This window comes from Ornithorhynchus anatinus, chromosome 2 (assembly GCF_004115215.2).
Source record: "Ornithorhynchus anatinus isolate Pmale09 chromosome 2, mOrnAna1.pri.v4, whole genome shotgun sequence".
NCBI lineage: Eukaryota > Metazoa > Chordata > Mammalia > Monotremata > Ornithorhynchidae > Ornithorhynchus > Ornithorhynchus anatinus.
Window position 1 is genome coordinate 160,153,987 of NC_041729.1, and position 17,758 is coordinate 160,171,744.

The following is a 17,758-nucleotide window of genomic DNA, read 5'->3' on the forward strand; positions in this document are numbered from 1 at the left end:
CCTCCACCTGCGCTTCAGACCCCATTCCCGCTCACCTTATAAAAACCATCGCCCCTGCCCTCCTCCCCTCCTTAACTTCTATCTTTAACCACTCATTCTCCAATGGCTTCTTCCCCTCTGCTTTCAAACATGCCCAGGTCTCCCCCATCCTAAAAAAACCCTTTCTCGACCCCACTTCCCCTTCCAGTTATCGCCCTATCTCCCTACTACCCTTCCTTTCCAAGCTCCTAGAACAAGTCGTCTACACTCGCTGCCTAGAATTCCTTAACTCCAATTCTCTCCTGGACCCCCTCCAATCTGGCTTCCGTCCCCTCCACTCTACCGAGACTGCTCTCTCTAAGGTCACCCATGACCTCCTTCTTGCCAAATCCAATGGCTCCTTCTCTATTCTAATCCTCCTTGATCTCTCAGCTGCCTTTGATACTGTCGACCATCTCCTTCTCCTCCACACCTTTTCTCACCTTGGCTTCACGGACTCTGTCCTCTCCTGGTTCTCCTCTTATCTCTCTGGCCGGTCATTCTCGGTCTCCTTCGCGGGCTCCTCCTCCCCCTCTCATCCTCTAACTGTAGGAGTTCCTCAAGGGTCAGTTCTCGGCCCTCTTCTGTTCTCCATCTACACTCACTCCCTTGGTGAACTCATTCGCTCTCACGGCTTCAACTATCATCTTCATGCAGATGACACTCAAATCTACATCTCTGCCCTGTCCTCTCCCCCTCTCTGCAGGCTCGTATCTCCTCCTGCCTCCAGGACATCTCTACCTGGATGTCTGCCCGCCACCTAAAACTCAACATGTCCAAAACTGAGCTCCTCATCTTCCCTCCAAAGCCCTGTCCTCTTCCTGACTTCCCTGTCACTGTGGATGGTACGACCATCCTTCCCGTCTCTCAAGCCCGCAACCTCGGTGTCATCTTTGACTCGGCTCTCTCATTCACCCCACACATCCAATCCGTCACCAAGACCTGCCGGTCTCACCTTTATAATATCGCCAAAATCCGCCCTTTCCTCTCCACCCAAACGGCTATTTTACTGGTAGAGGCTCTCATAATTTCCCGGCTGGATTACTGAGTCAGCCTTCTCTCTGATCTCCCTTCCTCCTGTCTCTCCCCGCTCCGGTCTAGTCTTCATTCTGTGGCCCGGCTCATCTTCCTGCAGAAACGTTCTGGGCATGTCACTCCCCTTCTTAAAAACCTCCAGTGGTTGCCTATCAACCTCCGCACGAAACAAAAACTTCTCACTCTAGGCTTCAAGGCTCTCCATCACCTTGCCCCCTCCTACCTCTCCTCCCTTCTTTCTACTGCCCACCCCGCACGCTCCGCTCCTCTGCCGCCCGCCTCCTCACTGTCCCCCGTTCTCGCCTATACCACCGTCGACCTCTGGGCCACGTCCTCCCGCGGTCCTGGAATGCCCTCCCTCCTCACCTCCGCCAAACTAACTCTCTTCCCCTCTTCAAAGCCCTATTGAGAGCTCACCTCCTCCAAGAGGCCTTCCCAGACTGAGCTTCCCCTTTTCCCTCTGCTCCCTCTCTGCGTCCCCCTACACCTCCCCTCAGCTAAGCCCCCTTTTCCCCCCCTTTCCCTCTGCTCCTCCCTCTCTCCCTTTCCCTGCCCTCAGCACTGTGCTCGTCCGCTCATTTGTATGTATTTTTATTACCCTATTTATTTTGTTCATGAGATGTACATCACCTTGATTCTATTTATTGCTATCGTTTTTGTCTGTCTCTCCCCTGATTAGACTGTAAGCCCGTCAATGGGCAGGGATTGCCCGAATTGTACATTCCAAGTGCTTAGTACAGTGCTCTGCACATAGTAAGTGCTCATTAAATACTACTGAATGAATGAATGAATATGTACAAATGAGCAGAGTGCTGAGGGGAGGGGAAGGGGGAACAGCAGAGGGTCGGGGGGAGGGGAGGGACAAACTGTCATTCTGACTCTCAGGCCCAGGCTCCTTCCACTAGGCCATGCTGCTTCTCCAGTAATATAAGTAAATACATTATGGCTATGTACGTAAGTGCTGGGGGCGCTGAGGAAGGGGTGAATAAAGGGTGAAGTTGACAAACATATTCTATCAATCAATCAATGGCATTAATTGAGAGCTTACTGGGTCCAAAGCACTGCACTAAATGCTTGGGAGAGTACAACACAGTTGGTAGATATGATTCCTTTCCACAAGCAGACTGTAAGCTCACCTTCTAGATTGTAAGCTTGTTGTGGCAGGGAAGATGTCTATTACATTTTTATATTGTACTCTCCCAAGTGCTTAGGACAGGGCTCTGTAGTAAGTAGTAAGTGCTCAATAAATACGTTTGACTGACTACGGTCTACAGGGGGAAGAAGACAATAATTAATTAGAGCTAGGGAAAGGACCAGAGATATAGGATATATACATAATTGCCCTGGGGGTGGTAAGTTTGCCTCTATGTGACTCAAAGAAACATTTTAAAGAGGAAGCCAATTTTTTAAATGAAACCAAGATAACACACAGACAACACCCTTAGAGATTATATATTTCAAGAAATCTACAGAAAAATAAGCTTACTCCAATGAAATAAAAGTGGATTTTAAAATTCATCTGAAAAATGACTGGAAGCCTCTCTTATAAAAAAAGATGGAATTAGTGAATTTTGGTCAAGAGTATCAATTCTGGAGTCATTAAAAATAAGCACTTCTACCCCTTAAACAGTAATGAGGTTAGTAGTTCTTCTTGAGCACATACTTTGTGACAAGCCCTGTGCTAAGTGCTGGGGTAGATACAAGACAATAAAATCAACTCAATTCCTTACTCAATTTCTTACTCATTCTTCACAAATCAATCAAATTATAAACTAGAAGAAGCATGGTCTAGTGGAAACAGCACGGGCCTGGGAGTCAGAAGACCCTAGTTCTAATCCTGACTCTACCACTGTCTGCTGTGGGACCTCAGGCAAGTTACTTTACTTCTCTGTGCCTCAGTTATCTCATCTGCAAAATGGAGAGTAAGTCTTTGAGTCCCTTGTGGGACATGGTCTGTGTCCAATCTGATTATCCAGCACCAAGTACAGGGCCCGAAACAGAGTAAGTGCTTAAATATCATTAACAAAAATAAAAAAAGGCCTCAGTCCCATGATAGGTGCCCAAGCAGATCTGAGAAGAGACATACATAGTCAAATACATAACCGAGAGCTTCCTGGCCTTTCAGCTTGGGAGAACAACTGCATCAATTAATCATATTTATTGAGTGCTTTATTGTGTGTGGAGCACTGTATCAATCAGTGGTATTTACTGAGTGCTTGCTAGGTGCAGAGCACTGTACTAACCACTTGGGAAAGTACAATATAACAGAGTTAGCAGACAGATTCCCTGCCCAGAAGGGACTATTATGCACTCGGGAGAGGACAATTCAACAGTCGGTAGAGTTGGGTGAAGGAACTGACGAGTTGCCATAGTTAGACTCCCAACATCCAGACTTCATGGCCCCTTGGCACCCTGAATTCAAAACTGCAGAGGCATCATGGAGAAGCAGTGTGGGCTTAGAGGGCTTTGGAGGCAGAAGGACCTGGGTTCTAATTCCGGCTCCACCCCTTGTCTGCTGTGTGACCGTGGGCAGTTACTTTGCTTCTCTGTTGGCTCCACTACCTCATCTAAAAAAGGGGATTAAAGCTGTGAGCCCCATGTGGGTCATCGACTGCATCTATCCTGATTACCAGGTATCTACCCCAGCACTTAGTACAGTGGCACATAACAATGATAATAATGATGGTATTTGTTAAGCGCTGTTCTAAGTGCTGAGGTATATACAAGGTAATCAGATTGTCTCTCGTGGGGCTCCCAGTCTTAATCGCCATTTTACAGATGAGGGAACTGAGGCACAGAGAAGTTAAGTGACTTGCCCAAGGTCACATGGCAGACAAGTGGCAGAGCCAGGATTAAGACTCATGATCTCTGACTTCCAAGCCCATGCTCTTTCCACTAAGTCATGCTGCTTCTCCAATAATATGCTCTTTGTGGGCAGGGACTGTCTACCAACTTTGTCTCCCAAGTGCTTAGTATAGTGCACTTCACACTAAATATGATTCATCGATTGCAGATGCTTAATAATAATAATGATGGCATTTGTTAAGCGCTTACTATGTGCAAAGCACTGTTCTAAGCGCTGGGGAGGATACAAGGTGATCAGGATGTCCCACGTGGGGCTCACAGTCTTAATCCCCATTTTACAGATGAGGTAACTGAGGCACAGAGAAGCCAAGTGACTTGCCCAAAGTCACACAACTGACAAATTTGAACCCATGACCTCTGACTCCCAAGCCCAGGCTCCTTCCACTGAGCCACACTGCTCTGTAACAAATAACATTTAAAAAACAAAAACAAAACCACCCTAGAAAGCACATTATCAGTCCTGTCACAAACCATTTGAGTGTCACAAACACTCAAAGGAGGGACTGAAACTATTCAATACTTCAGAGATTCGCTACCTCACCTACCTTCCAGAGACGTGAGGATTCAGGAGACTCTCGGACTTTAAAGCCTCTCAGAGCTCAATGCGCTCTGATTGGAGCCATGATTCTGGCTCCTTCTCCAGCAGCGGGCTGCTGGACTCCCTGCCCTCCGCTGACAGAAACCAGCCGGGAACGGCTAGATAACGGAGGCATGTTGAACACCAGGCGGATGGAAGTTTCCATGGCCAGGTGTGGCAATTACCCTTCCAACCATGCTGTGGTGAATCCCCAGGTTAGGCAGTCGGTATCATGGAGGTGGTGGGGAGCGGGGAGATGGGGTGGAGGGGTCCCCAGTATCTAGCCTCCTTTCCTAATTCGCTAGACCACAGAGCAGCCTCACTGGGTTGTAGCTCTTGGCTCTGAGTTTGGGATCATCATCAGACTTTTGGCTGTTCCTAGAAATTGCCCTTTATAGTGTAGAAATACTTGGAATTAGTACAAGAGGCATCGATTTTCTCCCTCTCCATATTTCCTTCTGCACCAGGAAGCTGATCAAAGCTAAACTCTGAAGAAAAGAGGCTTATGGCAGTCCAGGGCCATGGTTTAGTTCTGGAACTGAGAGGAGGAGTAAGATGCCTCAGTTTCTCTGGCAGGTCTTGGCATTGAAGTTTGGAGTCAAAAAAGAAAAAGGCAGAAGAGGGTGACTTTCCTCCTTTCTCCACAAACACATTTCTGTTGGGCTCTGGCTACATTTTTTAATGGTATTTGTTAAGCACTTACTAAGTGTCAGGCCTTGTACTAAGAGCTGGGGTAGAGACAAGTTAATCAGGTTGGACACAGTCCCCATCCCAGGTGGGGCTCACCGTCTTAATCCCCATTTTCCAGATGAGATAACTGAGGCCCAGATTTTAAGAAGTGACTTGCCCAAGGTCATCCAGCAGACGAGTGGCACAGCCAGGTTAGAATCCAGATCCTTCTGACTCCTAGAGCTGTGTTCTATCCAGTCGGGTACGCTGCTCTGTTTCTTTTACTCCAAAATCCAACCAAGGATTTTGACAAAGGAGATGGGGACACTGACTCTCACTCACACGCACATACACACACACCAAGCAGGGCAGGTGACCTATTCTTACCAGCCTGTCATATTGAAGTCCCTGTAGAGAATCCTCTTCCCCAGCTCCTTGCGCTGAACCCTTCTGGGAAACTCCAAGTGGGTGAACTCATTCCCGAGGAGATGAGGCTGCATAAAGCCCTGCAGAATGTACACACACAAAAATTGCATTTAGGAGGCCGTATTAAACACCCGCACATCACTCTATGATTCCAAATAGCCTCGTACTTCCACACGCCGTCCTTTATTTTTCACAGAAGGGAGCAGGGAAAGATCTGTCCATTTCCAATCTAGAATGATATGATCCCATGTGCTAATAATAAACTGGTTATCTCTTCAGGGCTAGAAGGGCACCAATGAAATACCTGAACACAAGACTCACTTACCTGCTGTGTGACCCTGGGCAAGTTACTTAACTTCTCTATGCCTCAGTTCCCTCATCTGCAACATGTGAATTTAAGACCTGTTCTCCCTCCTTAGATTGTGAGTCCCATGTGGGACCTGGTGATCTTGCATCTACCCCAGTTCTTAGGACAGTGTTTGGCACATAGTAAGTGCTTAACCAATAACACAATTATTAAGGCCCCAAGCGCCTCAGTGATTTCATTTAAGGGAAAGGCAGCATTTCCTCTTCAGATACCAAGATCAAAAGCAGCCTACTGTGGCCCCATTACAGTTGGATGTAATTCTAGTTTCTCTTTAAGGAAGGGGTAGTGGTAACTGTATTTAGTACATGCTTAAAACTGTGTGCAGATCACAGAACTAAGCACTGGGAGGCTCACAATCTAAGAAGCAGAAGACTGTGAAACACAATTGCTTTTTCTTTCCTGATTAATAATAATTAAGGTTTCTACTAAATGCTTACTATGTGTCAAGCACTGTGCTGATTGTTTTCCTATAGCGCTGTTCTATCCACGTCTCCCAGCTCTTCAAATAGTTTCAACCGTTACCTCTTCCTCTCCAGGTCAGCCATTCAATTGTAATTTATTGAGCACTTATTGTGTGCAGAGCATTGGACAAAGCACTTGGGAAAGTACAATATATAACAGATATATTCACTGCCCACAATGAGCTTATGGTCTAGAGGGGGACACAGACACTGAAGTAAATAAGCAAATTACTAATATGGACATAGAGGTAGAAACTCCCGACCATTGGTTTCAAGGCACTCAGCTCTTTTCCTCCTGCTTATCTACGTTCTTCTTCCACGGTTCTTCTTCCACCGCACCCCAGTTCACACTTTTTGTTTCTTTTAAGCCAACCTGATCACTTTGCTTCAAGAGAGGTACAAGGTCTGTCCGGCCTCCAACCCCTTGCTTGCTAAAGCCTTCCTCCCCCTTCACAGTCAGCAGACCACAGCTCTCCCCATCTCTGAAGCCCTTTTAAAATCATACCTTCTCCAGGAAATAATACTTATGATGGTATTTGTTAAGTGCTTACTATGTGCCAAGTACTGTTCTAAATGCTAGGGTAGATACAAAGTAATCACATTGTCCCATGTGGGGCTCAGAGTCTTAATCCCCATTTTACAGATGAGGTAAATGAGGCACAGAGAAGTGAAGCGACTTGCCCAATGTCACACAGCTGATAAGCGACAGAGCCGGGTTATAACCCATGTCCTCTGACTCCTAAGACTGGGCTCTTGCCACTAAGCCACGCATCCCAGATTCGTCTGTCTTTATCGAGGTAATATCCTCCAAACTATCTCTGCAGCATTTTACTTATAACTTCACTCTTTTTCACCCTTAACCACTCATTGCCCTCTTTTTGTCCACAGTGACTAGTATATTTTCCCGTTTCAGCACGTACTCATCCAAGCAGCGTGGCCTAGTGGAAAGAACGCAGGCCTCGGAGTAAGAGGGCTGGGGTTTTAATCCAGGCTCTGCCACATGCCTGCTGAGTGACCTTGGGCAAGTCACTTCACTTGTCTATGCCTCAGTTTCCTCACCTGTACAACGAAGACTCAGTACCTGTTCTCCTTCCCCCGTAGACTGTGAGCCTCAACTGGGACACGGACTGTGTCCAACCTGTTTAGCTTGTATAACAACAACAATAATAATAATGATGGTATTTGTTAAGTGCTTACTATGTGCCAAGCACTGTTCTAAGGGCTGGGGTAGATACAAGGTAAACAGGTTATCCCATGTGGGGTTCACAGTCTTCATCCCCATTTGACAGATAAGGTAACTGAGGCACAGGGAAGTTAAGTCACACAGCTGATGAGTGGCAGAGCCGGAATAAGAACCCATGACCTCTGACTCCCAAGCCCGTGTTCTTGCTACTAAGCCACATTTTATCTACTCCGGTGCTTAATACAGTGCTTTGCATATAAGCACTTAACAAATACTGCAATTATAACTGTTATTATCCACTTAGCCATCTTTCCATTCTCTTCTTTATCCTACATGTAATTTATTTGGGGTTTCCATCTCTCCTTACTGGACTATAAGCTCCTAAAAGGCAGGAATCACATCTTCTACCTATTATACTCTTCCAAGCACTTAATACAGTGCTCCAGACTCAGTAGAGCTTAATAAATACTATTAATTGACTGACAGAGTAATGGGGTTAATGTCGTGACCACAGACAGTCTCTGTTCCACCCAGGACTCACAATGTATGAGTTAGGGAGGGCAGATGAAGAAGGGCAGGTGACATTTTTCAGGTGAAGAAACTGAGGTGCAGAGAAATGACTAGTCCAAGGTCACCCAGCAGGCTAGAAGTAGTCTTTATAGATTTGCTGGCCCAAGATATGGCAACTCCAGAAATGAACAACGCACTGCATCATCCTTATCATCCTAATACCTGAACTTCTGAGCCCCTGAGAGACTCCCCCCTGATAAACTGCATGGCTCAGTGGAAAGAGCATGGGCTTGGGAGCCAGAGGTCATGGGCTCAAATTCCAGCTCCGCTGCTTGTCAGCTGTGTGACTTTGGGCAAGTCACTTCACTTCTCTTTGCCCCAGGTACCTCATCTGTAAAATGGGGATGAAGACTGTAAGCCCTATGTGGGACAACCTGATCACCTTGCATCCTCCCCAGCACTTAGAACAGTGCTTTGCACATGGTTAGCACTTAACAAATGCCATCATTATTATAAACCCAATATATTAGACTGCTTCCCCACCTCGGTTATATTACAGCCAAACATGTAGTACAGTGCTCTGCACATAGAAAGGGCTCAATAAATGCCAACAAATGGTGGATTGAGCAACTCTGTGCTTCTGAAGTGGGTTGGGAAACTTTTGATAATCTCAACACTTGTGGGTGTTCTGGCCTCCCTTTGGGGGGACCCCAAGGATCAAAGCCACAAGACATACAGCAGGTCTTTAGTCGAAAACATCCATCTTCTTCTTCTGGCACAATGCTTGTGTGGTCTCAAGCCAAGGAAATCTTCAAGGGATTTTAGTTGGAGTGGAGTGAAAACTAACAGTTCCACTCAGAAGGGTGTTTATTGCTGGACGGATCAAAACAGAAAGGTAGGGAATGTAGTTGGAACACGGGATTTCAAGGACTGCATCTACCAATTCTACTGCACTGTACAGGGCTGTGCAGACGGTTAAGCACTACCGCTGATCGACTTTCGGATTGATTCCCAAGGCACCGATCTGAGGTGCCATACAGGGCAGCGTGATGCAACAGATGGCCTCTGGTGGAGTGAAGTCTAAAGCTCTTGGCGGAAGGAAAGATTCAGGAGCAATGCTATTTTCTACTCTGGCTCTAAAAGACATCCTGCCAGCCCATTAAATTCTTTCTTTTTTGCCATCGCAATTAAAAAAGGGGGTAGATCAGCCAATCAGTATTGACTGAGCAATTACTGTATGCAGAGCACTGTACTAAGCTCTTGGGTGAGTGCAGTATAACAATATAACAGGCATGTTCCCTGTGCATTTTAATATGAAGACTGTTTTTTCAAATGAACTTAAGTTCACTTAAGTTTTTAGAGGGTTCCAAACCTCCATGAAACAACATTATTTGAAAGATCTAATTTTTTTTTAATGGGATTGGTTAAGTGCTCACTATGTGCCAGGCACTGTACTAAGCACTGGCGTAGGTAAAGTACCTGTCCCCCATGGAGCTCAGAGTATTAATTACCAGATGAGGTAACTGAGGCACAGAAAAGTTAAGCGACTTGCCTGAGGTCACACAGCCGACGAGTGGAAGAGCTGACCCAGGTTCTTCTGACTCCAGACTCATGCTCTGACCACTAGGCCAGGCTGCTTAGGAGTTATAGCATCAAACAATAATAATAATGATGGCATTTGTTAAGCCTTCACTATGTGACAGGCACTGATCTAAGCACTGGGGTAGATACAAGGTAATCAGGTTGGACATAGTCCCTGGCCCACACGGGGCTCACAGTTTTAATCCCTATTTTATAGATGAGGTAACTGAGCCCAGAGAAGTAAATAATGTTGGTATTTGTTAAGCACTTACTATGTGCAGAGCCCTGTTCTAAGCACTGGGGTAGATACAGGATAATCAGGTTGTCCCACGTGAGGCTCAGAGTTAACCCCCATTTTACAGATGAGGTAACTGAGGCACAGGGAAATTTAGTGACTTGCCCACAGTCTCATAGCTGACAAGTGGCAGAGCCGGGAGTTGAACTCATGACCTCTGACTCCAAAGCCCAGGCTCTTTCCACTAAGGCACGCTGCTTCTTCAAGTAAAGCGACTTGCTCAAGGTCACACAGCAATTGGCGGAGCCATAATTAGAACCCATAACCTTCTGACTCTCAGGCACGCACCCTATCCATTACCCCACACTGCTTCTCTAAAAACACATTTTAAGGGAGTGTCTTCTCTGTGCTTAGCACTGGAAAAGTGTTTGGGAGGGTACAGTGGTTAGCACATATGACATGTGTCTTCAGGAAGCTTAATTTCACCATCCCCAGTTAGCCCAAATAATAATAATAATAATGTTGGTATTTGTTAAGTGCTTACTATGTCTCAAGCACTGTTCTAAGTGCTGGGGTAGATACAAGGTAATCAGCGTGGCTCAGTGGAAAGAGCACGGGCTTTGGAGTCAGGGCTCATGAGTTCGAATCCCAGCTCTGCCACTTGTCGGCTGTGTGACTGTGGGCAAGTCACTTAACTTCTCTGTGCCTCAGTTCCCTCATCTGTAAAATGGGGATTAAGACTGTGAGCCCCACGTGGGACAACCTGATTCCCCTATGTCTACCCCAGCGCTTAGAACAGTGCTCGGCACATAGGAAGCGCTTAACAAATACCAACATTATTATTATTATTATTATTATTAGGTTGTCCCAAGTGGGGCTCACAGTCTTCATCCCCATTTTACAGATGAGGTAACTGAGGCACAGAGAAATTAAGTGACTTGCCCAAGGTCACAAAGTTGACAAGTGACAGAGCCGGGATTAGAACCCACGACCTCTGACTCCCAAATCCAGGCTTTTTCCACTAAGCCATGCTGCTTCTCATTAGCCATTTGAATATGCACGTGAAACAGTCAAGAACGAATGAGGTATTTTATAGTAATAAAGAAATAATGACAACTGTAATATTTGTTATGTACTATGTGCCAAACTCTGCAGTAAGCACTGGGGTTGATACAAGGTAATCAGATCAGACACAGTCCCTATCCCATATGGGGCTCACACGCCAAAGGGAGTGGAAAACAGGTCCTGAATCCCCATTTTACAGGTGAAGAAACTGAATCCAGAGAAGTGAAGTGTCTTGCTCAAGGTCACACAGCAGACAAGTGGCTGCTAAACGGTGAGCTCTTTGTGGGCAGGGATTGTCATTCTTTATTGCTGTATTGTACTTTCCAAAGCGCTTAGTACAGTGTTCTGCGCACAGTAAGCACTTAATAAATATGACTGAATGACTAAGAACCCTGGTCTCCTGACTTCCAGGTCTTGTGCTCTTTCCACTAAGCTACATTGCTGTCCCCACACTCTCTTCTTCAAAGATTTTAAATATACAATATTATCAAGGGAAGAAGCTCAGAAGACCTACATTTCAAGATGATTTACTGTGACAGGTCTGAGGTCATAAATGAATTAATATTTCTGAATCTGGCCAAGCTAGAAGAGGATGGCTGGTATTCGGGAGGTTGCTTTGCCCAAAGCTATGCTTCAGTGCTTGATTTACAACCCAGACCTCACTCAGAAGTCTAGACTTCAGGGCTCCGGTTCAAAATGAAGGATAGGATTTGAAGCCGGGTCACGAGCAGGAAGGAGGGTTTGGTGGAGGATTCATTCTCATTCTCTCATCTTCTCTTTCTCTTTCTCTCTCTCTCTCTCACACACACACGGTTATTCTAGGGGTGAATGAGGCAATTGTTCACAAGAGACATATTGGTCCTCACTGTAATGAAAAATCCCATTAAGTAGGGCACTAAGCAAGATGCTTATTTTTCAGAGAATGCCTGGCTTCTGCGCTCCACTGACATCTCAGCTCATGAAGTCACAGAGTTTTCAACTGACCCATCATTCAAAGGGAGCCACACGCTCAAATGGGACAAAGTTTCTTTGGTAACAAGGATGGGTCCAGGTCCGTACCATCTTAATGCACATAATTAAGAAAATGTCTTTATATATAATATCATGAGATTTCTACTGCTTTGCTTCTCCAGACAGAAATCATAGATTGAAATGTCTCTGCAAAGATAACAAAATTGACCATCACGATACTCAAGGTATAACAATTTATCACTGGGATTGATGGTGAGTCTTGGTTCTGAAATTTCAGGGCCGAGAAGGTGGGCAGAAAAATCGATTCTTCTAGTGACCCACATTCTCTCATTCCTGCCACTCCAGTTCCAGCTGGGGCACGGAGTGAAACAAGCAAATCAATCAATCAGTGGTATTTATTCTAGTCCCACCTCTGCCAGTTGTTTTCTGTGTGACCTTGGGCAAGCCTCCATTTCCTCAACTGGTCTCCCTCCTTCTTATACTGGAAACCCCATGCAAGGCCTTTATTACCGCAGCAGCATCCTCGCTGACCTCCCTGCCTCCTGTCTCTCCCCACTCCAGTCCACACTTCACACTGCTGCCTGGATCACTTTTTCTAAAAAATGTTAAGTCCATGTTTCCCCACTCCTCAAGAACCTCCAGTGGCTGCCCACGTGGCGTAGAGAAGCAGCATGGACTAGTGGATAGAGCATGGGCCTGGGAGTTAGAAGGGTTCTAATTCCAGCTCTTGTCTGCTATGTGACCTTGAGCAAGTCACTTTACTTCTCTGGGCCTCAGTTCCCTCATCTGTAAAATGGGGATTGAATCTGTGAGCCCCACATAGGACAGGGACTGTGTCCAACCCAATTTGCTTGTATCCACCCCAATGCTTAGTACAGTGCTTGGCACATAGTAAGTGCTTAACAAATACCATCAATATTATAGAAGAAGAGACCTCTGGGTGGTTGACTCTTCTTTTCCTTCCACTTACTCCAGAGTCTGGTGGAGCAGGGAGCCAGCAAGTTTAGACAGTTGGAGGAACTGGGATACCAGGAGGCTACCTCTATCAATCACTCAATCAATGCCCTTACTGTGTGCAGAGGACTGTACTAAGCACTTGGGAGAATACAATATGGTAGACATTGGCTAACTGGACATTGGGCTAACATTGGGGATGAAGACTGTGAGTCCCACGTGGGACAACCTGATCACCTTGCATCTCCCCCAGCACTTAGAACATAGTAAGCGCTTAACCAATACCATCATTATAATTAAATCATCTGTGTCTTTCCTTTAGGATCTCCAGTGATGCATCATAAAATGAGAGGAGGCTAAAAAGAGGACAGAGAAAACAGCACGGCCTAGAGCACGGATAGAGCCTAGGCCTGGGAGTCAGAGGATCTGGGTTCTAGTCCCAGCTCTGCTACCTGTCTGCTGCGTGTGATGTTAGGCAATTCACTTAACTTCTCTTTGCCTCAGTTATCTCATCTGTCAAATGGGGATTTAGCCTGGGAAATTAATGTTGGAAATGCATCACATCAACCTGATTAGCTTGTATCTACCCCAGCACTTAGTACAGTGTATGACACATAGTAGCTTAGTAGTAGCTTAGAAAGTACCATTTTTTAAAAAATAAGATAGTCCATGGCCAAACCAAGCACTCCATGACTTACTCTACTCCTGTGCTAAGAGCTTAAATACCACAAAATAGTGCTAAATAAATACAACCGAATGATTATCAGTGAGCATGAAAATTCCAGGAAGATCCAAAGTGCAGAGAACTAGCTAGATTGTGGCTGATCATGGGATGTAGTAATAGTATTGAGTGCTTACTAAGTGCAGAGCACTGTGCTAAACTCTGGAAAGCTGGAAAAGCTTTCCTCAGCCTACTGCAAAGAAAATGGAAGAGGAAGCCAATTGCCCCTTCCAGACCAGAGTCTGGTCATTTTCAATACTGTACTGTAATATATTCCAGTTGAATTTGAAACCAATCCTTCTCTTCCCCGCTCCTTAAGCACTTCCAGTGGTTGCCCATCCACCTATGCATCAAACAGAAACTCCTTACCATCAGTTTAAGATCCCTCAATCACCTTGCCCTCTCCTCACTCACTCCTCTGATGCCAATGCACTCACTGTACCTCCATCTCATCTATCTCGCTGCTGACTCCTCGCCCCACTCTGCCTCTGGCCTGGAACGTCCTCCCTCTTCATATCCAATGGATGATTACTCTCTCCAACTTCAAAGCCTTAGTGAAGGGGCATCTCCTCCAAGAGCCCTTCCCTGACTAAGCCCTCATTTCCTCTTTACCCACTCCCTTCTGCGCTGCCCTGACACGCTCCCTTTATTCATCCCCCTTCCCAGCCCTATAACACTTATGTACATATCTATAATTAATTTACTCATTCATTCAATCGTATTTATTGAGTACTTACTGTGTGCAAAGTACTGTACTAAGCATTACAATAATAACGATAGTATTTGTGAAGCGCTAATAATGTGCCACACATTCAGGTCTGTCTTCCCGTCTAGACTGTAGAACTCATTTTGGGCAGGGAATGTGTCTGCTATATTGCGGTGCTGTACTCAAGAACTCAATACAGTGCTCTGCATTGAATAACTGCTCAATAATTACCACTGATGATGATGAATGATGATCATTCCTAGGTAGGGGGAAGCAACAGAGTGCAAAAGTTTGTATATATGTATATATGTGTATGTGTATATATGTATATATATGTTACAGGGAGGGGTAACAGAACCCAAATGCTTAAGTGACACACAAGTGTTCAGGTGAAAGTTCAATTATATTTATTTATTGAGTGCTTACTGTGTACAGAGCACTGTACTAAGCACCTGGGAGAATACAATATAACAGAGTTGGCAGACACATTCCCTGCCCACAAGTTTAACGTATAGAGGAACTAGGATGTTGTGGGGTTGGGGAGGGAAATAGCTATACTCTCCCAAACGTTTATTGCCATGATGTGCACAGAGTAGCTGATCATTAGAGGTTAGTGACTGGTTGATTAAACAAGGCTAGAATTTCCTCAACTGCCCTACAAAAAGTCCAAGGAGATAAAGCTGCAAGACCAAATTCTACCATCCTGTCTGCTTCCTTTGACAAAACGTGTGGCAGTAGATTCTCTTCGATGTCATATAAAAGAACACAAAGATGAAGCAGCGTGGCTTAGTGGAAAGAGCACGGGCTTGGGAGTCAGAGGTCGTGGGTCCTAATCCTGACTCCGCCACATCAGCTGGGTGACTTTGGCCAAGTCACTTAACTTCTCTGTGCCTCACTTACCTCATCTATAAAATGGGGATTAAGACTGTGAGACCCATGTGGGACAACCTGATTACCTTCTAACTCCCCCAACTGCTTAGAAAAGTGCTTGGCACATAGGAAGCACTTAACAAATACCATCATTACTATTCTACACAGTTCTTGGATTGTGAGCCTCATGTGTTACAGGAACTGTGTCTGATCTGATTGTACTGTTTCTACTATAGTGCTCAGCCCAGTTCTGGGCACATAGTCAACCATTAATAAATACTACAGTCTCTTAGATTGGGACCTCCCCTAGGTATAGGAACTATAATCCCCACCTGTGAATTCTTTCCAAGTACAGTGCTCAGTACACAGTACATGCCTAATAATATCACTCCTACTACTAACAAGTTACTACAGCCTCTTAAAACAAGGAGCAAGACCAAATTCTACCATCCTGTCTGCTTCCTTTGACAAAACACACGGCTCTAGATTCGCTTCAAAGTCACATAAAAGAACACAAAGATGAAGCAGCGTGGCTCAGTGGAAAGAGCCCGGGCTTGAGAGTCAGAGGTCGTGGGTTCTAATCTGACACTTATCAGCTGGGTGACCTGGGGCAAGTTACTTAACTTCTCTGTGTCTCAGTTACCTCAACTGTAAAATGGGGATTAGGACTGCGAGCCCCACGTGGGACAACCTGATTACCTGTATCTACCCCAGCACTTAGAACAGTGCTTGGCACATAGTAAGCATTTAATAAATACTATAATGATTATTATCATTATTTCATCCTATAGCAAAATACAGAAAAAACTGTTTTTATTTTGGTGATGCCTTCACATAAAACTCATCAGGTCCACTGTCCTCTGTGGTGCATGCACTGTATTTTTTCTACACTTTATGGCTATTTCTCTGACAAACACACTTCTGGATCAGCTTTTTCACCCATTATTTTCCCCCAATCTACTTCTCTTTTATTATTACAGCCACTCTCTTTTGAGGATTGTCAAAAGTTTTTTCACCATTTTAAAATAAAAAAATTTTTCTCATTTAACAAACCTTCCAGTTCTTTAAAAGTGGGGAGAGACCAACACAACAAAGCAGCATGGACTGGTGGACAGAGCCCGCGACTGATAGTAGAAGGAACTGGGTTCTAATCCTGTCACCCCCTTGACTGCTGTGTGATCTTGGGCAAGTGACTTCACTTCTCTATGCCTCAGTTCCCTCTTTTGTCAAAAAGGGGATTAAATCCTCCTCCTTCCAATTTAGGCTTTGAGCCCCAACTGGAACAGGGACTGAGTCCAACTTGATATCTTAATATCTATCCCAGCACTTAGGTTAGTGGCTGACACATAGCAAACGCTTATCAGAACCATTAAAAAACTAGAGAAAAAAATAACAGGCTAAGAATTATACATTTTTTTTTTAAAATTCCAACATATCCAGGTCAGGGACCTGATGGATTTAATTAGTTTTGTAGAGTGTCTGGGTAGTGCTTTTGAGTGATGAATGTATATAGAACATATTTTTGTAAGGTGCTCAATCATCTTGGTTATCCATCAGAATCATCCTGTGAGGTAGACATCGATTTTTCTCATTTAGAATGAGAAAAATGAGTTGCAAAAGCTAAGAAACTTGTCCAAACCACAAGTTGCTCTGAAGTTCCCTGTCAGGACAAGCCTTGTGGTGAGGGTTGCTTGCTAAGCTGGAGTCGGTTCCCAAGATCAAGAACAGAAGGGGTCAAGTCCTTCCCTTATTAAATCCTCCTTTCTTTTTCTCCCACTGCCTTCTGTACTACCTAGACTCGGTCCCTTTATTCATCCCCGCTCCCAGCCTCCCAGCACTTCGGTCCATATCTGTAATCCATTTATTTATATTATTGTCTGTCTCTCCCTCTAGATTGCAAGCTCGTTGTAGGCAGGGAATGTGTCTATTATATTATGTTGTATTCCCCCAATTGCTTAGTACGGTGCTCTGCACACAGTAAGCACTCAATAAATGCTCATTCATTCATTCATTCAATCATATTTATTGAGCGCTTACTGTGTGCAGAGCGCTATACTAAGCACTTGGGAGAGTACAATACAGCAATAAAGATTGACAATCCCTGCCCACAACAAGCTCACAGTCTAGAGGGGAAGACAGACATCAATATAAAAAAATAAAATTACAGTTATATACAGATATATACATAGGTGGCATGGGGCAGGGAGGGGGGAAGAGCAAAGGGAGCAAGTCAGGGCAATGCAGAAGGGAGTGGGAGATGAGGAAAAAGTGGGGCTTAGTTTGGGAAGGCCTCTTGAAGGAGATGTGCCTTCAGTAAGGCTTTGAAGTGGGTGGGAAAGTAATTATCTGGTGGATTTGAGGTGGGAGGGTGCGCCAGGCCAGAGGTAGAACATGGGCCAGGGGTGGGCGGCAAGACAGGTGAGATCAAGGAATAGTGAGAAGGTTAGCACTAAAGGAGCAAAGTGTGTGAGATGGGTTGTAGTAAGTGCTCAAAAAATACGATTGAATGAATGAATAAATACAATTGACTGACTGATGAATGA

General features: G+C 45.0%; 1 protein-coding gene across 1 annotated transcript in view; it reads right to left on the reverse strand.

The window, feature by feature from the left end:
• PPM1H (protein phosphatase, Mg2+/Mn2+ dependent 1H) overlaps nt 1–17,758 on the reverse strand; it is a 258,156-nt gene that overhangs the window by 41,684 nt on the left and 198,714 nt on the right. Inside the window, exon 7 of the mRNA XM_029057431.2 lies at nt 5,552–5,670. Within this exon, the coding sequence (XP_028913264.1) occupies nt 5,552–5,670 (119 nt within the window). The remainder of the gene's footprint in view (nt 1–5,551; nt 5,671–17,758) is intronic.